Raw genomic sequence first — 26,221 nt, forward strand, 5'->3', positions numbered from 1 at the left:
TCAAGTTTGGTTACAATTCTCATAATACAAAATTAATCTTTGAAATGCCTGGAAAATATGCATATTCTGTGTACAAATGAATCCTCCACTTCTGAAGGCTTGGAAGGGGCTCCGATTTAAATCTCCAATACATGTCCAGCGATTTGGGGCACCCTTTAGGGAAATACACCATTTGGCATGATCTCTAGAACTAAGATAAGATTTTCCAGATATCTTAATTGCTTTGACATTGTAGACATGGTAAGGAAGGGAACAATTTGAAGGAAGTTTTTGTCTCTTCTTCTGCCAGGTTTCTGCTAGCAAGTGTGTCTTCAACTGTTGAGCAATCCAAGCTGCAAAGATGTCTAGGGTTTATAAGAAGAAAGATAGTGAAGTTGTTATTCATGCTTAGATAAATCCCTAAAAATATCCCGAGGAATGGAAATCATCCTCCACCCATGACATGTGAATGTCACAACCAAAATAAGAACGACATAATTGACATTGTGGATGAGAAAGCATTTTGTAAACACTAAAGTCCTGGTGTGGCTCTGAGGATAAGCACTGAACTACTAACCACAAGGTTGGTGGTTCAAGCCCACCAGCCACTCCTTGGAAACCCTATATAGTATCACTATGAATTGGAACTGACTCAATGACACTTAACAATAACAACAACAAAGGGATAGGATTGATGCAGTGGCAGCAACAATGGGCTCAAACTTAACAACAATTGTGAGAATGGTACAGAACCAGGCAGCATTTCATTCTGTTATCAGAGGGTCCTTATGAGTTGTCAGCACCTAGAGAACACCTAACAACAACAAAGTGACAGCAAGTAAAAGTCATTATCATCATTACTATGATGTGTTGGTGTCTGCAATATATGATTTTGTTCTGAAAGGACTTTTGAAAACAATAAGGCTAAAGTACTTATCATGGGAGAGTTTGTAAAAGATATTTGTAAACTTTGCTAAAAAGTGTCCTAAAGCAAATAGGAATTTTTAAAGGAATGCTATTAAGGAGTTAATAAAACTAATTTATGATAGAAATGGAGTCCTGGTATGGCACTATAGGATAAGCACAGGAGTGTAAGATGGATTTGAACCACAAGGTTGGTGGTTTAAACCCACCAGCCACTCCTCAGAAACCCTATACAGGGTTGCTATGAGTTGGAACTGACTTGACAGCACTTAACAACAATGATAGAAATAGCAATTTAGGAAATGTTCAGGATGACTTTTGTTTGTTTCCAGTCTTTTTAACCTGCTTCCTCTCATCCCAACAGAAGTAATGCACCCCTAAATTAGGAAAGGTCAGTTAGCTTGGAAACGAAAAGCAAATGGGTGTGACAGTCAACAAAGGTAGGGACTAAGGCTGTGGCAAAGAATTTGGAAAGTAAGAGATAAAGTTGAGAATTATTAACTACTTAGAATTGACTGAATTTTATCAAGTACTTAGAATTGCCTGATTGAGCTGGGGTTGGGGAGATGAGAAAAAGGAGGTGTGTAGAATGACTCCCAGGTTTTTGCAAAATACAAGAAAAAGAGTTGGTTTGTGGGGGATAGTGATGAGATGAACTTGATGTGGTGAATATTATGTGGCTATTCCACTTCCAATATAACATCTCCTTATCTACTGAATGGAGTCCTGTTGTAGTACTGTGGATTAATTTACTGGGCTGCAAAGTTAGTTTGAACCACAAGGCTGTTGGTTCTAGCTCACCAGTTGCTCCTTGGAAGCCTTATACAGGGTTGCTAGGGGTTGGAACAGACTCGATGGCACTTAACAATAACAACAACATCTATTGAACACATCAATCAGTATAGAGATCTAGACTTGGGAATCCCCAGAGGTCTTGCTGGACTTGCCCAGCTTGAGTATAGAATGAGACAAAGAACAGTAGAGAACCACAGGGCAACCCTGTACTCATTCAAAGAGGAAATGGAAGAAGACTACCTTTGAGTAGAGACTTAAAAGAAGTGGGAGGAAGACAACAGAGAGTATCCTTCCAAAAACCAGTGAAGGGAAATGTTTCCAAAAGGAAAGAGTTTTAACAGTGTTAAATTCTAAAAGGACTATTTCTGTTCTGTTCATTTTTTAATCTCTAGTGCTTAACACAAGGCTTGGCAAGTAGTAGGCATTCAGAAAATATTTATTCAATGTAGAAAGGATGGAAGGAATTGGCCAAGTAGGGAAAACAGTGAGGTTAACTAAAGTCAGTGATGACTTTGGGGAGAGAGTAGTGCTTCTACAGAAAAGAGCAAGACTTTAGAGAAAGAGCACTGGGAAAGTGAAAATCTGGAATTGTTGTTGTTGTTTAGAAAGAAATTTGTAGAAAAGAAAGAAGAAAGATATATGAGATTTAGAGTTGAAGGATGTGTTGTAGGCATGTTTATATGTGGAGGGGGGAAAGCCTACTGGATGATAGAGTTGAAATAAAACAAGAACAGATCAAGAAGACAAATCAAGGTCTTCTGAGATTGAGATAGGAGAATCCTAGTGGCACAGGAGTTAAGTGGTTGGTTGCCAACAATAAAGAGGGGTGTGCATCCCTTCCGTTGGGATGAGAGAAAACAGCTTAAAAGAAATGGAGATGTGGGTGAGTGTGATATTGAAGTTCTTCCTTCCTGGTGATCTCTGTTTTCTCTATGAAGAAAAAATGTGAAACAGAGTGAAGAGGCAGGATAATATAAAGGACTTGAGAGTAAGGAAGACTTAAAATAACTGCTTAGTGAATCAAAGAAGAGGTAGATGGCTGTAGCCCATGCTCAGCAGAGGTTGGTCCTTGACTGGTTGGATCAGAACCATTATATGGGAATTGGGCAGGCAAATGCGTGAATGAATTTTGATTTCCTTTCTCCCTTAACTCCTCTGAATAATCAGACTATCTCTTCTAAGCAATCCAAAGTTATTCAACAGCAGTTATATAGCATAATATTTGATGATGGTCTTTCATACCATCATGGAAAGTATCAGACTTTGCAAAATGGAGGAATTTTTGTCCCTGGACTGACTGAAACATGGCGAGTTGCTGGCCAGGGATCTCTGATGAGCTGGACCCAGTGCATAGCTGGGGCATGTGAACAAGCTCCCGATGAAAGGTGGCTGGGATGGAACAGCTGTAGACATTTGGGTTGTAGATCAAGAGCTGCGAATCTGAATCAAGGGTCAATACAAAAATAAAGGTGAGCATCAAGACACAAGTGGAAATGCCTATTATAGAGCTTCTTGTGAATTAAAAAGCAAAACACAAGTGTTCTCTTTTTGAAGTCAATAGCCTTCAAGTCAACTTTGGTTAAAACAGATGACATTGTCTACTTCTTAGATATTGTTCTATGAGGTTTATGTGGGTTAATGAATTTAATCCTTATTATAATCTTACTGTTAGGTAAGTCCCTGTTATCATTATCCTCGTTATATTGCTGAATTAAGTGAGAATTTACATCTCAAGGTTATAAAGTTTGTAACTGGTTATCTTTTAAACTCAGGTCGTCTGACCTTGATGATTGCATGCCACCCTCAATATCTACCTTTATAAAAGTAGAAAACTCCCATGTACCTAATCATAAAACCTCAGCAATGATCATCTCATCATAGTGCATACTTAATCTCTTTGCTGTTCTAATCTGTAATCAATACATGAATCAAACTAGTTACACAGGGTTTGAACTTGGTAAGAGGCTGAGCATCACAATGATCTTTGCCATAAAATGAAAATTTGAAGAGAAACATATTCTAAACTCCTTTATATTGAGTGTTTCTGTTTAGCAGCATCCTCAGTAAAAAGTGATTGATAAAACAGTATTCTGGCTTTCCCTTCTCCCTCACTACAGTTTGCCAAATCTAAGTATTTCTGTCTGTTTGAGGTGAAGATCTTAATGGATCACACCGGTGACCTACAGGCAACATGAGATGTGTACATGTAAAAACAAAACAAAAAAATTGAAAGTATATTTAAAAATCAGGAGTTCGCTCTCTCTCTCTCTCTCTCACACACACACACATATACACACACACCTAGAATTCTGATTCCTCTTTAAACATTTGGAGATCTGTAACCATTAGAACTTCATTCTTGTAGAGCTACAATATGATAGAGTTAAGATCTTTGAGGGAAGCTGATCATACAATATTTCCTTTTCTATAAGTTTCACTCTTTTTGCCTAGACTTTGTAATAAGAAACTAACATTCAAAATTGCCATCTCTAGTCAAAGGAACCCTAGTGCTGCAAACAGTTAACCACTCAACTTTGAACTAAAAAGGTTGGCAGTTTTAACCCAACCAGTGGCTGCACAGGAGAAAGACTGGTGATCTGCTTTCATAAAGATTACAGCCAGGGACACTGTATGAGGCAGTTTTGCTGCCATATGGAGTTGTTATGACTGGAACACACCTAGCAGCAACAACCCTAGAGCAAATTCAGTGACTATATTGGTGGATCAGGAAGCCACAAATATAAGTTAGCTTTTTCAAGATCTCTTGGTGTCAAAGCCAGTTTTAGAATCTAGGTATCAGAGGGTCTATTAATAGATAATAAAGAGAAAAATTTATAAATACATTTCCCAGTTTCTTATCTTCTTCAGCATTGCTCTCTTTGTCTCTTTTCAAACATATTCTAATGTTACCTATTGCTTTATATTGGTTGTAATGGAAAGTTATGCAGATGCCAGTTTGTCCATATCGTCGCCCTGAGAGTGGATAATCATAGCCTTCTTCAGGAATTGGAGGGAAGTGGGGAACAGAATGAATCAACCAGAAACCCTGGACTCTGTTCCACAGAAGCAAACCTACAAAAATGAATTAAATATAGACAAATTAGAAAAATTAAGCTGCAACATTTAAAGCTGATTATTTTTTAGGCTAATACTTTATAGGCCAATAATCACAGGAGCATGGACATTTTTCAAAGATTTCAAAACAATTCAAGCATACATCACATTACCCTGTTACTGATATCCCAAAACCAAACCCCAAATCACTGCCATTGAAATCAATTCCAATCAATGATCCTATGTAGGGTTTCTGAGGCTGTAAATTGTTAAGAGCAGAAAGCCTCCTTTCTTTCATGGTGCAGTTTGTTAATTTGAACTACTGGTTTTGTGGTTAGCAGACCAACGGGTAACTAATATGCCGCCAGAGCTTCTTTTATTTATTTATTTTTTAAAAAATGTTTTATTGTGAATTATTTGATAGTTTACATGAGAGAACTTTAGTTTTACATTCATTCCATCCTATATCATTTCATTGCCATGGTTCCAATCCCCTCCATGCATCATCTTACGACCTAGAAACCTGTCCTCTACACTTCCCCCTACCCCACCCCCCTCCAGTCTTCAGCCCACAGTCCCTCTCCCTCGCTGGATCCAAAGTCCCCAGCCACTTCATCACTCCACGTCATTGTCTCTGTCTCCATCTCAGGCATCCCTGCTTCTCTGGGTAGGGTCCCGCTCTAGGATCTTCTCCGTTGATGGTCCCAGAGACCTCCGCTCCTAGACTGGAGAAATAATCACTCCCTTCCTTGCTACAAAACGTCTACCTTTGCATCTCCAACCCCCACAATCAGTCCTGATAACCATTATTCACTACAGTATCAAGGGTTACCCATCTGTATTTCATTTCATCAGCTCCGCCCAGACAGATTGGATAGTACTTACTGGTGATTCTGCCTTCCTCCATGCCCCCTAGCTCTAGGTTCCCTCTTGAAAGCTTGTAAGCTAGTCGCTTCTTGCCTTTGTAGTCCCCCCCCACCCCAATTTGGGTATCCAATGTCCAAGTTGCCCATCTCTGCCCACTCTGTGTGTGGAGGGGATGGGAATGTTTCTTTCTGTAAGGATTTGATGCCTTTTTTGAGTCACTGCATTCGTAGGTATAGGTCAAGTTCATCAGATTGTATCAGCTCAATCTTTTTTTTTTTTTCTCTCCCTCTTCTTTCTTCTCCTGGTTGAGCTCTGATCATCCATCATCCGGTCTACGTCACGTGGGTACCATCTGCCCGTGTAGGTGTTCTTGTGCACATGCCCTCTCTTCCCATCAGCCGGCAGCTCCATTCTCCACTTGAGTCCTCCGTGGCCACGCTACTGACTCTGGGTCCAGAAGTTCCCAGGTCTCCTCACACTGCTTGCCAACCAGGTCCCCAACCGGGTCCACAGAAGCCCACCGAATATTGTACGGCTTAGCTCGCCGCTTCATTGCTGCCTTTACCCCACTTCTCCCCATCGGTGATGCGTGCGGTCACCAATCAGAGCGTGCATTTCCACCAAGTCTCAGTCTTGGAAGGGGACCTGCGTTGAGAAGACCCGACCACCTGCCCCGATGTTTCCTAGAGAAGCTACCCGGTTGTTCCTGTAGTAACCGTCCAACTGCCTCCACTGATTCGTATTTTTCCTGTAGGTCTTTCATTAGAGAAGTATCTTTTGTTCTTCTCGCCGCTCCAGGCTGGTCAGCGCGTCCTTTCAAGTGGAGATTTCTCATCTCTGGTGATCTGGATGTGGTTCTGGTGTCTACCTATAGTTTTATGTATTGCAAGGGCTCCGCTGGAAGCCTCGTTCACTGGGCACGCTGTAGCCCCATTTTAGGTTTTCCAATCAGTTAAAGGCAGAAGACAGACTTACAAGCCTTCTAGTGTGATGTTTCTGACTATTCCTTTCTCTCCCCCTCCAGTGTCTACTCTATATTATAATGCAAGGAAAACCAAGATTCAAAAAACAGCCAAGCACCTTGACATGATTCCCCCCACATTACAGCCATGACTAAATCCCTGTATCTCAGAACCCTGCAGTTCCAAGGCCGTGTATATATCGTCCTTTATCTCTGTCCCATTTGGCCCTTTCAAACATGCCCAATTGTTCTCCCATCTGCCCCATTTCTCCACTTCCCTCTCCCTCCTTGTAAATTTCCCCCCTCCCCAGCACCCAAGCTCTCCTGAGTCCAATTCCCGCCCTACGCTCCACCCTTCCCACTTCCCCCCATCCATCACCCACTTCCCAGCAACCAACATAGACTTCCCCCCTTACCCCCCTTTAGTATAATTTTTTTTCTTAGTCTTTTACAGTAGTGGTCCCAGGCAGTATTTCTCTTTTTGTGACTGACTAATTTCACTCAGCATAATGCCCTCCAGGTTCATCCGTGTTATGCGGTGGCTTGCCGCTTCCTTGTTATTCTTCAATGTAGCATAATATTCCATTGTGTGTATATACCACAATTTGTTTATCCATTCTTCAGTTGATGGGCACTTTGGCTGTCTCCATCATTTTGCTATTGTAAATAATGCTGCTATAAACATTGGTGTGCATATATCTTCTCGTGTTGTGGCTCTGTTTTTTTCTTGTGGGTAAATACCAAGTAGAGGAATTGCTGGATCATAAGGTATTTCTATTTTCAACCTTCTGAGGAAACACCATATTGCTTTCCAGAGAGGTTGGACCATTTTGCAGTCCCACCAGCAATGCAGGCGTGTCCCAGTCTCTCCACATCCCCGCCAGCATTTATTGTCTTCTCCATTTTTCATCTTTGCTGTTATTGTTGGTGTGAGATGATATCTCATTGTTGTTTTGATTTGCATCTCTCTAATGGTTAGTGATCGTGAGCATTTCTTCGTATGTTTGTTGGCTGCCTGGATTTCTTCCTTAGTGAAATGTCTGTTCATATCCTGTGCCCACTTTTTAATTGGGTTATTTGTCATTTTCTTGTAGAGGTGTTGTAGTTTCCTATATATTTTAGATATGAGTCCCTTGTCTGACATGTCATTGCAAAAGATTTTTCCCCATTCTGTGGGTTCCCTTTTTACTCTTCTGGTGAAGTCTTTTGATATATATATAAGTTTTTAATTTTTAGTATGTCCCACTCATCTATTTTATCTATTTTTGTTTGTGCAGTTTTCAAAGTGTTTTGTAGTCCATGTATTCCCAGAATTAGTGCCCTCACATTTGTCCCTATTTTTTCATTGATGACCTTCATAATTCTGGGATTCACATTTAGGTCCTTCAGAGCTTCTTTTATTGATAATGCTGTTGTTGTTAAGTGTCGTTGAGTTGGTTCCAACTCATAGCTCCCCTGTATAGGGTTTCTGAGGAGTGGCTGGTGAGCTTGACCCACTAACCTTGCAGTTCAAACCAGCCTTGCAGTCTAGCACATTAGCCTGCAGTCCCACACCAGGACTCCTTATTGATAAAAAAGTTACTACTAAAGGAGAATCAGTCCAGGTAATCTGTGAAGAGTTAAAAGGAATTTCACATTGAAATCACACAAGAAGAATTTGTTTTGGCAGAATGCAAATTGGCTAAATTGGAATTTGACCTGGTGAGCTTCAGATAGTGTCTTCACTGCTAAGCAGCTATGCTATTTTCAAAAGCCAGCTAAAAATCAGAGTTGAAAGGGAAAATATCAAATGAAGATATGTACTTGCAGCCGTTGGTTGTAAGAAAATGATGCTCATTTATGTGGCTCAGAGTCATCCAATTCCACAAATTCAAGAACAGACACAAGACAAAAGAGAGAAAGCTATGCTAAAGCTTAACTGTGTTTTTTAAGTAAAATCTCTAGAATAAAAAATGTGAGAACCAGGATGGAAGAACACAGAAAAATCTTCCCCATCTTGTGACATAACAAAAATAAGCCCTGGGCTGCTAACCACAAGGCCAGAAATTCAAATCTACCTGCTGCTCCTCAGCTACTCTATCTATACAAGGTTGCTATAAGTCTGAACGGACTCGATGGCACTTAAAAACAACAACAACAACAACAACAGGACATCCTGGTGTGGCACTGTAGGATTGACTCTGGGCTGCTAACTGCAAAGTTGGTGGTTCAAACCCACCAGGTACTCCTCTGAAACCCTCTACAGGGTCTTAACAGCAACAGCTGTCTGTGAATATTTCTGTATTTATAAATATATCAGGATAGTTTTGATATGCTACCTAGACTGTTGAAATTGCATATGGCTGTGCATAAACATAAAATTGATTCACATTTGACTAATTGTTAGAAGTGAGACTAAATTCTTGTCGGTTACTTATTTTCAAAGAAAACACCTTAGAAAAGTGTGTCATTGCTCTCTTGGTGGAAACAGAATTGATTCCTATGTCCAGATGGACTATGTTCAAAGTTGTATTGCCTAACAGAGCTGGGTAACCTTCAAGTGCTCTAAGCTCAGATGAATGTGCTATTTTGCTAAAAATGTAACCTCCTGGTACAAATGACAGGATAGTAGGCATCTGTTGACAAGGAGAACTCCCACATTTGACTTTGAACTTCACACTTTTTCCAGTGTTTTGACCCAACTGTTGTGGCTCCTGATAGGGTAGAGATGAGAGTGGTGGTGGGAGGTTGCTGAATGAGATGTTGGAAAATATGGTATGTTATAATAATTGAAAAGAGCTCTGGTAGCATAGTGGTTACGAGTTCAGGCAGTTCGAAACTACCTCAAGGTCAGCAGTTCAAAACTACCAGCTGTTCTGCGGAAGAAAGAGGAGGCATTCTGCTCCTGTAAAAATTTACAGCCTCGGAAACCCTGTGCAGGGTCACTATGAATCGGAACCAACTCCATGGTATCTACCACCACCATCAACAATAATAATTGCAAAGGAGCTCTGGTAGTGTAGTGGTTACAAATTCAGGCAGTTCAAAACTACCTCCAAGACAGAAGTTTGAAACTACCAGCCGTACCGCTGGAGAAAGATGAGGCTTTCTGCTCCCGTAAAGATTTACAGCCTCAGAAACTCTATGCAGGATCGCTATGAGTTGGAACCACCTCCACGGCACACCACAACCAAGAACCATAAAAATTGCAAACCAAAACCAAACCAAACCAAACAGTTTCTGAAGAGTCAACTCTGACTCAAGGTGTTCTCATTTGTGTTAGAATAGAACAGTGCTACATAGGGTGTTCAAATAGCGTTTTTTCTTTTCAGAAGTAGAATACCTGACCTTTTCTCTAAGCATCATTAGGTGGACTTGAACCTTCAACCTTTTGGTTAGCAGCCAAGAGTCTCAACCATTGTACTACCCAGGGACTCCTATCATGAAGACAACCTGACTACATCAAAACCTTCAAATGCCTATGCCTTTTGACAGTCATTATAAGTTATGTTCATAATCAGAGGTTACAAATTGTCAAAATGCAAGGGGGCTTCAAAAAGTTTGTGGGGAAACTCTATTATCTTTTCATTCTATTTTCTCATGAACTTCTTGAAGCCCTTCATACAGGTCATAGGTGTATTTTATCAGAAATATTTTATTTTTAAAACTTTTAAATACTGGGGAGATTTCTACTAAAAGATTAATTTTTTAACATCTGAAAAATTAAATTTCTGTAAAGCAAGTTAAGTAGTATTTGCCTTCTTTAGATCAAATATATACTGTCCAGTTTTTCACAGTTGTCTGTTGGTCCAATCTACTTTATCTGTTATATAACTTGCCTGTTATCTGAAGCCATTTGACTCTGAAACCTTTGGTAAAATGCATGGAAAGTTATTCATATGATATGAAGGTCAGTCAAAAAGTATTGCTATAAAATCGTAGCCACCTTTAGTAAACAAAACTATCAAAATATGAAGCTGTGGTTTATCAACATATCCTCTACACCTCTGAAGGCAGTATTTTCATCTCATCTCTCTAACCCTTCACTGAAGAAATCTGTGTAATTTGATTTATACTACATCAAAAAGGCACTTTTGGCATTGTTGAGGAACTCAAATTGTGTTATTTTTTCAATGTTTTTCCAGTTTATGTAACAAAAAGAACTCTGCAGGGGTAAGATAAAGGCTGTGGGGTAGATGGGTAAGGTTTCCCAAAGACATTCTCATAGGACAGCCCTTGTTACCCTTGACGAATGAGCAGGTACATTCTCATAATGGAAAACAACTTTCCTGGACTTTTTCTCACCAATGCAGTTTTCAGTTTGCTTAAAACTTCTTCCTAACAAATGCCTGTGAGTTTTCTGTTAAGATTACTCCTTTGGAGTCTCAAAAAACCATAACTGTAACATTTTAAGCTGACCTTTCTGTCTTTGACTTTAACTGGCCCAGTAGATCCACGTGGAGGCCACTGTGTTGAGTGCACTTTGCTTTCTAGATTGTATTGGCAAATCCAAGGCTCAGTCCCAGTTATGATTTGTTCCAGAAAATCATCTTCATTACCTTCTATCTTGCTTAAAAGACTGATGGCAAGATTAACCCTTTGAGCTAGCTGATCTACAATGATTTAGGCACCCACTGAGTTGTCTGAGGCCAAGATGTCCACTGCGTAATGAAAAGACCAAACCATGTGAGATCCAAGCCTCAGGTATTGCATCAATAGCTTCTCCCCCCAGTTTCTGGACTTCAGCCATAGTTACTTTATTCGTTGAGGTTGATGGTCTTCTATCATCTTTGAGGTATTCTTGAAGGTCTTGGCTCATCTTTGAGGTATTCCTGACTTTCCTTAAAATGTTTGATCCATCTAAAAATTGTTGTTTTATGTGGGGCAGCATTCCTATAAAATTATTGTAAAGCTTCAATGATTTGGGAAGATGTCCACTTGAGTTTTGTTAGGAATTTAATATTAGTCCTGACCTTGAAACTCCTCTCCCCTGTTGGGTGTATTTTAAAGGATACACCCTAAGACAAGTGCATTACTGAAAGAACTTGTCTGCAGCCAACCACTGAACACAGATACATTTAAACATATTTTGTTTGGAATAAATTTGTGCACATATGAACTGAAACCTTAGTTGTGAGGGTACTTTTTTTTTTTTTAACTTATCCATACCAGTGTTGTGGGCTAATGTACCAGACTGCAAAGCCATTTGAACTGCAAGGTTGGCGGTTCAAGCTCACCAGTTGCTCCTCGGAAACCCTATACAGGGTCGCTATGGGTCGGGACCGACTTGACAGCACTTCACAACAACAACAACAACATACCGACTAAGTTGGAAAATCTTGAAAAAGTCTCTACAATATTGATTGGAAAATTTAAAAAGTACATGTTGTAAAAAATAGAAAAGACTAAACATATTTATCTAATGGGTAGGGCACTAATGGATAAGCACTGAACTACTAACCACATCAACTATCAACACTCATGGAAGCAGTAGTCAAGAAATCAGACGACGTATTGCATTGGGCAAATCTGCTGCACAGGAACTTTTTAAAGTATTGAAGAGCAGAGATGTCAGCTTTAGGACTAGGGTGCGCCTGACCCAGGCCATGGTATTTTCAATAGCCTCATATGGATATGAAAACTGGACAGTGAATAAGGAAGATCATAGAAGAATTGATGCCTTTGAGTTGTGGTGTTGGAGGAGAATACTAAAAGTGCCATGGACTGCCAAAAGAACCAATAGATCCGTTTTGGAAGAAGTGCAGCCAGAGTGCTCCTTGGAGGCCAGGATGGCTAAGCCTCGTCTCTCATACTTTGGACATATTGTTAAGAGGGAACAGTTGCTGGAGAAGGATGTCATGCTGGGTAAGATGGCGGGGCAGAGTAAAAGAGGAAGACCCCCAATGAGATGGATCAGCCAGGTGGCATCATTGATGGCATCAAGTGTGGCAGCGGTGGTGGGGTTGGCCCAGGACCGAGCATTGTTTCTTTCTGCTGTGCATGGGGTTGCTATGAGTCGGTTCCGACTCGATGGCACCTGACAACAACAACAACAACAACTAACCACATGATCAGCAGTTTAAACCCACTAGCTGCTCCTTGAAGAAAGATGAGATCTTCTTTTTGGGTAAAGATTAACAGCCTGGGAAACGCTGTACAGAGTCACTATGAGTCGGAACTGACTTAATGGCACTTAGCAGCAACAACAGGTATGAAAATCATAAGCATTTTTTGTTTACCTGCATTTAAAATTTTTATAGTTAATATACATATCTGCATAGTTTATAAATAGAAAAATGACGAGTTACAATACTATAAAAAATTGATTCACTATTTGGTTTACAAAAAAACCTTGTCAAAAATGTTTATTTCAAGTGGAACTGTACACTCAATAGAGGGATTTTACTCCATGCAAATTATACCTCAATGAACCTGTTGTTGTTGTTGTTATGTGATGTGGAGTCGGTTCCGACTCATAGTCGGACCCTGCACAGGGTTTCCGAGCCCGTATATCTTTACGGGAGCAGAAAGCCTCCTCTTTCTCCGGCAGAACAGCTGGTAGTTTCCAACTGCTGACCTTGCGGTTCGCAGCCTGATTCGTAACCACTACACTACCAGAGCTACTTTCAATGAACCTAGAGGCTAAAATGTATGCGTGTGTAGAAATAAACCAGTTGCCACTGAGTCACTTTCAACTCATTGTAACCCCTTGTGTGTCAGAGTAGAACATAGGGTTTCAACGGCTGGGGTTTTCAGAAGTAGATTGCAGGCCTTTTTCTGAAGAGCCTCTGGCTGGATTTGAATTTATTGGTTAGCAGCAAAGCATGTTAACCATTTGCAATAACCAGGGGAATTGACATAAGGGGGGCTGCAAAGAGTTTGTGGAAAATAGCATTATCTTCTATCTCTTAATTCCATTTTCTTGAACTTAAAAAAAACAAAAATCTTTGCAGGAGCAGAAAGCCTCACCTCATCTTTGTCCTGCAGAGCGGCTACTGAGCATGGTGGTGGTGTTGGTTATGTGCTGTGGAGTCGTTTATGACTCATAGCGATCCTGTATAGGGTTTCTGAGGCTGTAAATCTTTATGGGAACTGAAAACCTCATTTTTCTCCCTCGAAATGGCTGGTAGTTTCAAACTGCTCACCTTGAAGTTTGCAGCCCAGCTCATAACCACTACACTACCAGAGCTTCTTAATGAGTTAATGAGTGTATATATATATATATATATTTGTGTGTTACATATACATACATACACATGGAATCCTGGTGTTGCACTGGATTGCTAACCTCAAGATTGGCGATTCAAATCCACCAGCCTCTTCTTGGAAACCCTATACTATATAGGGTTGTTATGAGTTAGAATCAACTCTATGGCACTTAATAACAACAACATACACCTCATATATATATTAGTAGTCAGCACATGGATTTCCACTAAAAGTCATATTAAAAAATATTCTGAGAAATAAAATGGGATTTGTAAAAATGGAACTGTCAAGTCACAGTATAATATAACTCAAAATAAACCACTGTGAAGAAAAATCACTCTGTCTTTTTAGTGTAAAATACAATAATATTTATAATGAAACATTTGCGAAAAATGCAGATTCACAGTAGGAAAGAGAAACTAAGGGTCTTTGTCATACCTTTGGTGTGTCCGTACTTTCTGCTGTAATTCACAGACTTAGGGACTCCATCATTGTACAATAGATAGGCTGTGTTGTTACTCTGTAGGAATGTACTAGGGTTAATGCTCAGAACATTTCTACCAGCTACTCAGCCTGCAATACAGAGCTTCATTAATACACATCCATCAATATAAATGCAGTGACATACAAAACAAGGCAAAGGAAGTCCATTCTCAACTGTGCATGATTTTCTCTTGCGACAATAGTCCTATGCATTGTATTGTGTGATGTGTGAGGGTGGTATTCCCATTTCTCTTGGTTATTTTGGGCCAAGCTTTATGATTCAGCAATCAGTGTATAATAAAAGAGTACTTAAATATTTATTCAGGAAATGAAGTAGGTGCAACCAGCCAAGGATAGCATCTGAGTTGTTGTTTTTCCATTGATATTGCAGTCATAATGCAGAATTGCCTCTCAGGATTTGATTTCCTTTGTCTACTTTGTAGTTTGCTGTTTGGCCAAGCTTTCTGTTTAATCAGAATTCCTCAGGCTTTTCTCCCCCTATCTCCCAGGTATGACAGGATTTGTCTTCAATCCATTTCTTAGTGTCACTTCATCTTTCTAACAGGATATTTCCCTGTTTAGAAAGGAGGTGAAATTGAATGTGTGGTATTGAATTTCTTCTGACAGGCCAAAATGCTAGTAAATTCTCCAAAGAGTTAGCCAAATCTTTTAATCAAAATGAAGCTATTATTTTGATGGTATCTCTTTGTCATGCTTTGGAAACTTGCTTATATTTGTTCCATTTCATTTGTTTCATGATGTGGTGACTTTTATTGTTGCCAATAATGTCAATATTAAAAAATCTCAGTGATATAATTAAAAACAGGAGTGGATACCCATTTCCTTAAAAAGGTCTTTGCTTTTCTCCTGGGGGAAGGGGAGTCAATAGTTGAATTTCTCACAGTAGCTTAATTATTTGATATAATCTAACAATATGTTTTTAAGGATGTGCTACATAGTCTATATAGCATTCTTAGCTACGGTGTTTAGGAATATCCAGGAAGGTTAAACTGCTTTCTGACTCTCATCGTCCATACTTGATCATACCTGTTAAATGGCAATTGTATCATCCTCCTCTGTAGAACTCTCACAGTCTGTGTGCTTGTACTGAATGTGGTCATGAGGCCATTGTGTGCCTTTGAAGTGTAATGTGACGAGGCTTTGGGAAGATAGGAGAGGAACTTTTTTTGTTAGAATACATGAAGGGTACTATGTTAACCAGGAATGTAACAACTAGCTAAGGGTAAGGGGGTTGTAGCTCCGGTGGTAAGAAAGTTGATTTGATAAAAGGACATTAAGAATAAGCTGAATGTAGGCATTTGTCTTTTTACAACTTACTCATTTAAAACATGTGTTGGGCATTATTTTGGCTACTGGATGGTGAATAAGAGGGATATGTTTCTGCCCTAAGTCTAGTAGAGAATATAGACAGGCAAGTTGAGACAGCTACCATATCATTTGGTACATGCTATTTTAAAGGCATATGAAAGATTCTCATTTGAAAAGATGATTTTCTTATTAGCAAAGAAGGAAAACAATTCCAAATGTAAACCATATATTGGCTTAGGTTACCTTGACATTTGAGATTTAAAATCATTGGTCTGATCTCAAATATGATTCTCTGTCACAGTTCAATTTCAGGTCAGGCGGGGTACAGGACAACATATGCAGTCACTTCTGGCACCTAGTTCCAAGGAATATTCACTCTCACCTGGATGTCACCCACAACTATTGGTCTGTTCTTTGGGCTCCATGCCCTTTAGACATGGGCATCAGTCTTTTTGTTGTCATTTTCTTCCCAGCATCTTTATCACCCAAGGCGTTTATGTGTGAGTAGATTTAATAGCTGGTTTGAAATGACTGAACACTTTGACATTACCATATTGTCCTGACCTCAATCTCGATCCAAGTTTCTCATACTTTTTAATTCCTAGCTCCCTTCCACCTGATTGTTTGTTTCGCTGAACAACTTAACTTTCTCCCCCACCTAGGCTCTTGGGACTACCTTCCAAATATCATTATTGTTTTCTGCTCCAACACTGAGTGCAGGGCAAAAGCTTTATAGTGTTCTTCATTCCCTTCTCCCTAGAGCAGTCTCTGTGATGGGGAAGGGAACGATGTTGGCATTTGTTTTCTCTCTGATGGATTATGCTCTCCTACCCCAATCATGGAAGGCAGAAGCAGCTGCAGGCAATTTTGATTTTAAGTAACAATATGTTTATCCAAAGCAGGGTTGTTGCTGCGATTAAATAAAATAATTTCTAAAAGCACTTGACATATTCGAAGAGTCTGTAAATACTTTGTAACTTAGCTGTGAAGACTGATGGCAGTGAATAAAATGAATGTGAGCACACGTCTTTACGGCAGCTTCCTGCACGATTTGAGTAAATATCCATATATGCATGTGTAGTAGTACTACGGGTGAAATTAGTTGACAGATTACAGCACCTATGATTACAGAACATCATAGGTGCTTCATCATCTTATTTGCTTACCTTTCTACAAATTATTGTTAGGAAATGCCTAAATGAGTACAATGGGATTTCAGTTATTGCTCGGTTTTTCTTGTCATTCCTAGTTGGAAAGCAGTGCCTTGTTACTGAACAGCAGATAGTGCCTGAAATATTGGGAGGCTGCCCATACTGAGCCACAGGCCTACTCACAAGCCATCCACCTATGGCTGAATTATCTGGACACACACTCTTTCACTGGTTAGCTCATTGACTTATGAAGTTCAGATAGCCATTTAGGCAACTTCATTTCCACTCAGACAATTTAGTTCTAGGGCTTTGAACTGGACCCTTAACTTTCAACCTATCATTTGAAATTAAGTAAAAGGAAGATTGTGTGGAGCCCTTTGCTTGGGCCAGCATAAATCCATCACCACTATGTCATAAAGAGCTAATAATCCATGTCATATTGATCATTGGTTTGTCTTTCACTATCACAAGAGAGGGATAGTCTCCTTATTTCTATTAGATGGATAAACTTTTGCAATTTAGGTGAATTAAAATAGAGGGACTAAATTGGATGGATTAAACAGATGAACTAAAATTATATGGCTAAAAACAAGTGCCTTGGCAGACTTAAATATACAATTAATTCACACCCTGTCCAGTGATACCATTAGATATGGTCCTAATGCATCAACACTTTGGCATTGCTTAAAGGAGTCCTGGTGATGCCGTGGGTTAAGCATTGGGTTGCTAAATGCAAGGTCAGAGGTTCAAAACCACTAGTCCCATCAGCTACTCCACAGGAGAAAGATGAGGCTGCTCACTTCCAAAAGACTTACAGTCTCAGAAACCCTGTGGAGCAGTTTTATTCTGCCTCATCAAGTTGCTATGAGTTGGAATCAACTTGGTGGCAGTGGGCGGGTAGAGTACAATGGTATATTCCCTAAGGTCTTGGTTATGTTGACTCAGATAGTTTTCCTGGGCTAGTTTTGCGCTGGTTTACTTTAACTTGCTACAATCACCCAAACCAAACCTACTGCCCTTGATTCCAATTCAGCGACTATATATGTCAGAGTAGAATCGCTCCATAGCGTTTTCAAAGGCTGTAAATCTTTACAGAAGCAAATGACCATATCTTTCACCCATGGAGTACTTGTGTAGTTCAAATTGCCAACCTTTAGTTAACAACCCAATGCTTACCTCACTATGGTTTTGTTGTTGTTGTGTTCTATGACTTGTGGTGGTGGTGGTGGTGGTTATGTGCTGTGGAGTTGGTTCCGACTCATAGCGATCCCGGTACAGGGTTTTCAAGGCTGTAAATCTTTACGGGAGCAGAAAGCCTCATCTTTCTCTTGCGGAACAGCTGGTAGTTTCGAACTGCTGACCTTGTGGTTCGTAGCCTGATTCGTAATCACTACGCTACCAGAGACCCTGTAAATCTCTATGATAGCAGAAAGCTTCATCTTTTTCCCTGCAGAGCGACTGGTGGATTCAAACTGCTGACCCTGTGGTTAACAGCCCAATGTGTAACACACAACATCACCAGGGTTCATTGGTAAGATTAGGGGTTGGTAGATGAATGGAAAAAATATTTCAGAAGCTTTGGATTCTGTCTTACGTACTTTACAAGGGGGCTTCAACAAGTTTGTGGAATAATTATTTTTAAGTCTATTTTTCCATGAACTATTTGAAATCCCACTGTACATGATATAAATGAATGATCAGCTATAACATACCTTGAAGGCATATGCTTCATATAATTGTTGTAATGTCTTTCCCAAAATGCTTTTGGTGGCATTCATTAGTTGCTTATTCCTTCTCCAGCTTCTAGATGTAGAATCTAAGTACAGGTACTCTAACCCAGTCGCTCCATTTTCCTTTTCTTGATTTCTAGGAAACTTATAAAAGACAAACCTGACAAAAGAAATTTTGTCAAAAGTTAATTATGAATTACTGAAATTTATGGGTACCTGCCTGGTGGCAATCATAGTAAGAATTTAAATATATCATCTCAATTATTTCTCATGGGAGGCCTCCAAGTCTAAGAAAAGGAATGCTTAAGCTCTTTGGCTTGTTCTCTATCTTTCTCCTTGCTCCTCCCCAGATAACGAAATACAAATCTTGTTGGACAAACACATTTATTGGTTTGGTCTGGGTATGGACAGTCCCTATTCATGTACACTGAGAGCAGTACTCATTGTTGCATTCATAACTCATATAGGGAGAAGGTCAAGGTCCAGGACTGGACTACCATTGGATAAGTTGCTTTCTTCTGCAATGGGCTTATCATTCTCATCTGTTTGCAATTGGCTGGTTGGGTGTGAGCTTTGAGTTGAGTTTCAGGGAAGGTGAAGGCCTCCTTGAGTCTGTGGTATGGGTCACATTCTTTAGCTCAGTTTATCAGAACAATCTACGTTAAGGAATCAAGATCAGCTAATAAGTGGGCCCATTACCTTCCTTTACTACTATTACCTGCTTGCATATTTCCTTCAAGTATTTCAGAAAAAGAGCGATGATTGGACCTTGAGAGCCTACAGTTCTGTCTACAGATTTGTCTAGCACATAGTTTCTCAACAGTGTCCCTAGTTGACATTTTGGGCCAGGTAATTTTTTTTGTTGCAGGTGGCTTCTTGTGCATTGCAGTGTACCTGACCTATACATACTAGGTGCCAGTAATGTCCCTAAATTGACAATAAAAAACGGCTCCAGACATTGCCAAAAGTGCTCTGAAGGGCAGAATTTCCCCAGTTGAAAACCAATGGTTTAGCCAAATACTCTCTAGTATCATGAACAACACAATTAACACCTAAATGCTCACAACAAACTAAACGCTATAATGCATTCACTACTGCTAAGCATAGGAATCCTTGGGTGGGGAAAACAGTCAATTGGCTGTTAATTGAAAAGTTGAACTTAGAGTCCAATGAGAGGCACCTTGAAAGAAAGGCCTGGGAATCTGCTTTTGAAAAATCAGTTATCGAAAATTCTGTGGAGCACAGTTCTACTCTGACATGGTAGCCATGATTTGTAATCAACTTGGCAAGGACTGATTTTTCTTTTTCTTTTTTTTAAATAACTGTATAGCATTACCTTGTTGTTGTTTGTTGTTGTCAGGTGCCATCAGTGCCCATACTGTCAGGTCAGTTCCAACTCATAGTGACCTTATGCATTACAGAATGAAATGTTGCCCAGTCCTGTGTCAATCTCATAGTTGTTGTTACATTGAGCCCCTTGATGCTGCCACCATGCCAATCCATCTCATTGGGGGACTGCCTCTTTTTTTGCTGACCCTTCACTTTACCAAACATGATGTCCTTCTCCAAGAATTGCTCCTTCCTGATAATATGTCCAAATTATGAGAGATGAAGTCTGGCCCTCCTTGCTTCGATGGAACATTTTGACTAATTCTTCCAGTACAGATTTGTTAGTTCTTCTGGCAGTCCAGGATACTTTCAATATTCTTCTCCAATACCATAATTCAAATGCATCAATTCTTCTGTGGTCTTCCTTATTCATTGTTATACTTCACATGCATATGAGGCTATTGAAAATACCATAGCTTGGGTCAGGCACACCTTTGTCCTCAATCTGACATCTTTGCTCTTGAACACTTTAAAGAGGTATTTTGCAGTAGATATGCCTAATAAACCATCATGTCATTTGATTTCTTGACTGCAGCTTCCATGAATGGTGGTGGATCCAAGCAAAATAAAATTTTTAACAGCGTCAATCTTTTCTCCATTTATATGGATGTTGTTTATTGGTCTAGTGGTGAGGATTTTTGTTTTCCTTACATTGAGTTGCAACCCATACTGAAGGCTGTGGTCTTTGACCTTCATTAGTAAGTATTTTCAGTCTTTTTTACTTTCAACAAGGAGAGCTGTATCATGTGTATTAATGAGTCTTCCTATGATCCTGATATCCACATTCTTCTTCATATAATCCAGCTTCTTAGATTATTTTCTCATCATACTGATTGTATAAGTATGATGAAAGAATACAACCCTGGTGCACACACTTCCTGATTTTAAACCATTCAGTGCCCCTTTGTTCTGTTTGACCAACTGCCTCTTGGTCTATGCATAATTAAGTGGTCTGGAATACTCATTCTCTGCAATGCTGTCCATAGCTTGTTATGATCCACACAGTCGAAAGCCTTTGCATAGTCAATAAAGCACAGATAAACATCTTTCTGATATTCTCTGCTTTCAGCCAATATCCATCTGATGTCAGAAATTATATACCTTGTTCTACATCCTTGTTTTAATCAAGCTTGGACGTCTGGAAGTTTCCTGTTAGTGTACTGTTGCAGCCGGTTTTGAAGCCGGTTGCATGAAATATTAGTGATATGGTCTGATGGTTTCTGCATTCCATTGGGTCACCTGTCTTTGGAATGGGCACAAATACGAATCTCTTCTAATCAGTAGGCCAGGTCTTTCAAATGTCTTGGCATAGATGTGTGAGTGCCTTCAGTGCTGCTTCAGTTTGTTGACAGATTTAAATTTGTATTCCATTAATTCCTGGAGTCTTGTTCTTTTTCAATGCCTTCAGTGCACCTTGGACTTCTTCCTTCAGTACCACTGACTATTGATCATATACTATCTCTTAAAATAGTTGAACATCAATCATTGCTTTTTGGTATAGTAACTCTGTGTACTCCTTCTATCTTCTTTTGATGATTTCTGAACCATTCAATATTTTGCCCATAGAATCCTTCAACATTTCAAGTCAAGATTTGACTTTTTCTTCAGTTTTTTCACCTTGAGAAATGCTGAACATGTTCTTCCCTTTTGGTTTTCTAAGTTCAGGTATTTGCACATTTCATTATAATATATGTCTTTGCCTTCTTGAGCTGCCCTTTGAAATTTTATGTTCAGCTCTTTTGCCTCCTAATTTATTCCATTTGTTTTAGTATCTCTACATTGGAGAATAAGTTTCAGAATGTCTTTGAACATCTGCTTTGGTCTTTTCCTTCTTTCTTGTCTTCTTAATGACTTTTTGTGTTCTTCCTGTATGATGTTCTTGGTATCATTCTTTTGGTCTTTGGTCATTAGTGCCTAATGCATCAATCTGTTCTTTAGATGATCTCTAAATTAATGTGGAATATGCTCAAGACCATATTTGGCCCTTGTAGACTTGTTTAAAAATTTTCAGCTTTAGCCTGAACTTGCATATGAGCAATTGATGATCTGTTCCACAGTCCTGACCTTGTTTTGACTGAGGATATGGAGATTTTCTACTAGCTCTTTCCACAGATGTAATCAATTGGATTTCTGTGTATTCCATCTAGTAAGGTCTATGTATATAGTCATCTTTTATGTTGTTTAAAAAGGCATTTTCAATTAATAAGTTATTGTCTTAAAAAATTCTTTCATGCACTCTTCAGCCTCATTTCCACTTCCAAAGTCATGTTTTCCAAATACTCTGTTTTCAACTTTACATTCCAATCACCAGCAATTATCAATATATTTTAATTGCATATTTGATCAATTTAAGACTCAAGAAGTTGGTAGAATTCTTCTATTTCATCATCACTGGCTTTAGTAATCAGTGTGTATATTTTAATAATAATGATATTAACTTTTCTTCCTTGTAGGCATATGGATATTAAACTACCACAGCATTACACTTGAAGATAGTTCTTGAAATGTTCTTTTTGATGATGATTGTGATGCCATTCCTCTTCAATTGGTCATTCCCAGCATAGTAACCATGTGATTGTCATATTAAAAATAGCCTAAACTAGTCTGCTTCAGCTCAAATTGCCTAGGATATTGATGTTTATGCATTCCATTTCATTTTTGACAACTTCAAATTTTCCTAGACTTATACTTTGTACATTCCATATTTTGATTATGAATGAATGTTTGCAGATGTTTCTCCTCATTTTGAATTTTTCTCCATCAGTAAATGAAGGTTCTGAATGCTTTACTCCATTGACGTTACCACAGTCAACTCTACTTTGAAGAGGCATTTCTTCCCCAGTCGTATTTTGAGTGCCTTGCAATCTGAGGGGCGCATCTTCTGACGTTATATTTGACACTATTCTGGTGCAATTCATCATGTTTCACTATTATGGTTCTATCTGACAGGGTTCCACTGCTATTCAAATGGTTTTCAGTGATTAAACATTTGGAAGCTGTCTGCTTTTCCTTCTTCCTAGTAGTCTGTCTTAGATTGGAAGCTCAGCTGAAATTGTCCACCATGGATGTGTACTGCTGGTATTTACAATACCAGTGACATAGATTCTAGCATCGCAGCAACACACAAGCCACCACAGTACTACAAACTGACTGATGAGTGGTGGACACTGCCCATAGGAACATCAAAACACTTCTGTTGAAGTGAACTATCTCCTGGTCTGATCTTGCTTTCTTACTCAAGTGGAAGGGTCCTCCCATGTTCCAGAAAACAATATTTTTCTTTGGTTCTGAACCTTTAACTCTCAGAGGATGTTTCATCTGCTTGAGACCATGTACTACTATGCTTGCTCAATATTCTCTCTGATGTTGTTGTTGTAATTAAATATCATCGAGTCAGTTCAGACTCATCAAGATCCTGTATAGGGTTTCTGAGGAGTGGCTGATATGTTTGAACCACCAACCTTGTGGTTCCAATAAACCTTGTGATCCAGTGTTTATCCTTGGTTGTTGTTGTTACGTTCCATGGAGTCAGTTCCGACTCATAGTGACCCTGCACAGGGTTTCCGAGGCTGCAAATCTTTACGGGAGCAGAATGCCTCATCTTACTCCCGCAGAAGTGCTGGTAGTTTCAAACTGCTGACCTTGAGGTTGGCAACCTGACTCAACCACTACGCTACCAGAGCTCCTTATCCTAAATAGACATTGTTAATAGTATATCCACTCAGTGGCAGCAAAAATACATTTTACATACTGGTCACAATTTGTTGGCTCACTCCTGAAGGGCTTATGGCCCATCAGTGTGCCATGGCTAGTGCTTTTAAAACATTCTTCTTAGGGACTGTATCCAACCATATGAGTTTATAATATTTTGTGCAAAGTCTATTCATCCTCCATTATTAGTGTTCACATCCATAAAGTGACAGAACCCAAAAACCTGAAAATCTTTCTTCACTTCTCCTCTCTGACACACCTTATCTCATCCATAATTAAAACCTGTCAGAATGCTCCTTTCTCTCCATTTTTACTGCCAGTTGTTTAACTCGGGGCCTCACCTGTAACACTGTAATTTTTCTCCTCATCGATGCTGTAGAAGTCCAGCTGCTTGCACTGATTTGGGATTGCACTCCCCACATACCCTAAAGCTTTCCACTATGCTACCAGTGGATTTTCTAAAATGCAATTCTTATCATATTAGTGGCCTCTTTTTTGAGGTAAAGTTCAAACCCTGCAGTTCAGTACACAAGAACCCTTTCTGACTTGAAACCCTTTCTGACTTGAACTTCACCTAACTTTCTAGCTTTATCTTCTACCATTTTCATGCATTCTCCCACATTTCCAGTAAATTATAGCTCCCAAACACTTCATGTTGCTTTTTGCCTATGTCTCCTCATTAAGCTGCCCTTCCATTGCCCTTCTTTTTCAAGCTAACAATTATTATTTAAAACTTAAGCTCAATGTCCACTTCCTCCAAGAAGTCTTCTAGCTCCTTGTTTGCTGATGTTTCATCTCTACCTTTCTCATATAACTGTTAGCTCTGTGAATGCAAGAGCTATGTTTTGTTCACTTTTTATTTTTTAAATCCAGTTCAGAGCCTGGCATGAGTTCAGGAACTTTCGCTGAAAGAGTGATTATATCTGTGTTGTGTCACCTAAAGTTTATGTAACGTTTGACATTTACCATAATGACTAACTCAAATGCCCTAAGTAAAGAGTGGTAAGTGATGAAAGCTTGAGGAGAATCTATGACTGTAATACACTGACAGTGACCTTTACAAACCAAGGTTAACCAAATGGTCCTACCTATGGTCAGGCCCGTGGTCTCATTCTCATAAAGAGAACTCCACTCTGAGAAAAGGAGTAATCTGCCTTCTGTCCTTTGCCAGTCTCTTAAAGGATATTGAAGCGTTCTGGTGGGCTCAGTGGTTAAGCTCTCAACTGCTAACCAAAATGTCAGCGGTTAGAATACACCAACTGATTTGAAGGAGAAATATGTGGCAGTCTGTCCTCATAAGGATTTCTAGCTTAGAAACCCTGTGTCGTGGTTGTTAAGTGGCATTGAGTCGGTTCCGACTCATAGCAGCCCTGTCTAAGGTTTCTGAGGAGCTAGTGGTGAATTTGAACTACTGACATTGTGGTTCAAATGAATCTTGTGGTCTAGCTCATTATTCTGCAGCGCCACACCAGGATTCCTATAGGGACAGTTATATTCTGTCCTATTGGGTCATTAAGAAGTCTCAGTGTGGTTCTGTAGGATAAACACTGGACTGCTAACTGCAAGGTCAGAGATTCAAAACCACCAGCCACTCTTTGGATACACTGTACAGGATCACTGTGAGTTGGAACCCACTTGAGGGTATACAACAACAACATAGGGTTATTATGAGTCAGAATTACTTGACAGCATTGCATTTATTTTTATCTTTGTTTTGGTTTAAAAGGATGCTGGGAGGATAGTGTGAGGCATAATCACAATGTAATGGAAGTAAATTGTTAAATGAAAGAAGCTGTCACCTCTACCCTACTTCTGTGGTTGCCAGCCTTGCCCTCCTGAATGCAGTGAAACAGACCCAGGATGGGTGTTCTGCTCTTCCTGCCGGGGAAATGAACTTACTGAAAAGTCTAATTCTATCTGGCTGTTTGGTCCATCGGCACACTTCAATTCCCTTTTTTCCTAGGGAGGAGAAGAGAGACAGGGTGGACATTCTACTTCAGGGTTTCACAGTGAACCAAGCTGTCTCAGAAACTCTGATTTTTTATCTTATACACTAATCTTTACATTTCATTTACCTACCAATCCACAGCTTCACCTTCTTCATTCATGCACGATATTGTTGTTGTCTCTAAGACTCCAAAGAGTCCAAGGAAGAACAAAGCTGCACTTGTTCGTAGACGTCTTGCTGTCATTTTATCTGTGTTGACTTTATCCTATATCACAGCGGCAGGCTTTCCCAGTAGATTGTAGACTCTGAGTCTCTCTCAGGCTGTGCTGGCTCTGATGTTTCATTCCATTTGCCTCTGCTGTTTAGGCATTTTCAACATGGGACAAATCTCAGGCAATTGCATGACTCTATCACAACATGCCAACGTGACTCAGAATGCCTTTCTGCTGAATTGTTCACTGGCTTGCCAAGTCATCAAAAAGTTCTGGGAGGAAAGAAAAAAGGACTATATATTTAACTCTTTGGAGTGCGTATTATGTGATATAATGTTTAGTGGCCAGGGAAACTCCACAGTGATTGGTAGATGATGAATTAAATAGATTTCCTGTTGTTGTTTTCCCTCCTCTTGATTGACTTTCTATGAGTGAGGAGAATGCATGTGGTTTATCTGCTAAACAGAAATGACAACATTGATGCCTTAGCAATAAGTAGA

The 26,221-nt window shown here is 39.5% G+C and overlaps 1 protein-coding gene across 1 annotated transcript; it reads right to left on the reverse strand.

Annotated features, from left to right (window-relative positions):
- Window positions 1–25,753, reverse strand: DNASE2B (deoxyribonuclease II beta). The gene is made up of 6 exons (XM_006831078.1): window positions 25,641–25,753; window positions 18,444–18,621; window positions 14,207–14,288; window positions 4,609–4,770; window positions 2,941–3,138; window positions 1–344 (listed from the first exon to the last, which is right to left on the reverse strand). The coding sequence occupies exons 1-6, from the start codon at window positions 25,751–25,753 to the stop codon at window positions 1–3; spliced, it is 1,077 nt and encodes a 358-aa protein (XP_006831141.1).
- Between the last annotated feature and the right edge of the window lie 468 nt (window positions 25,754–26,221).

The sequence above is a fragment of the Chrysochloris asiatica genome, unplaced genomic scaffold (assembly GCF_000296735.1).
Source record: "Chrysochloris asiatica unplaced genomic scaffold, ChrAsi1.0 scaffold00002, whole genome shotgun sequence".
Taxonomy (NCBI): domain Eukaryota; kingdom Metazoa; phylum Chordata; class Mammalia; order Afrosoricida; family Chrysochloridae; genus Chrysochloris; species Chrysochloris asiatica.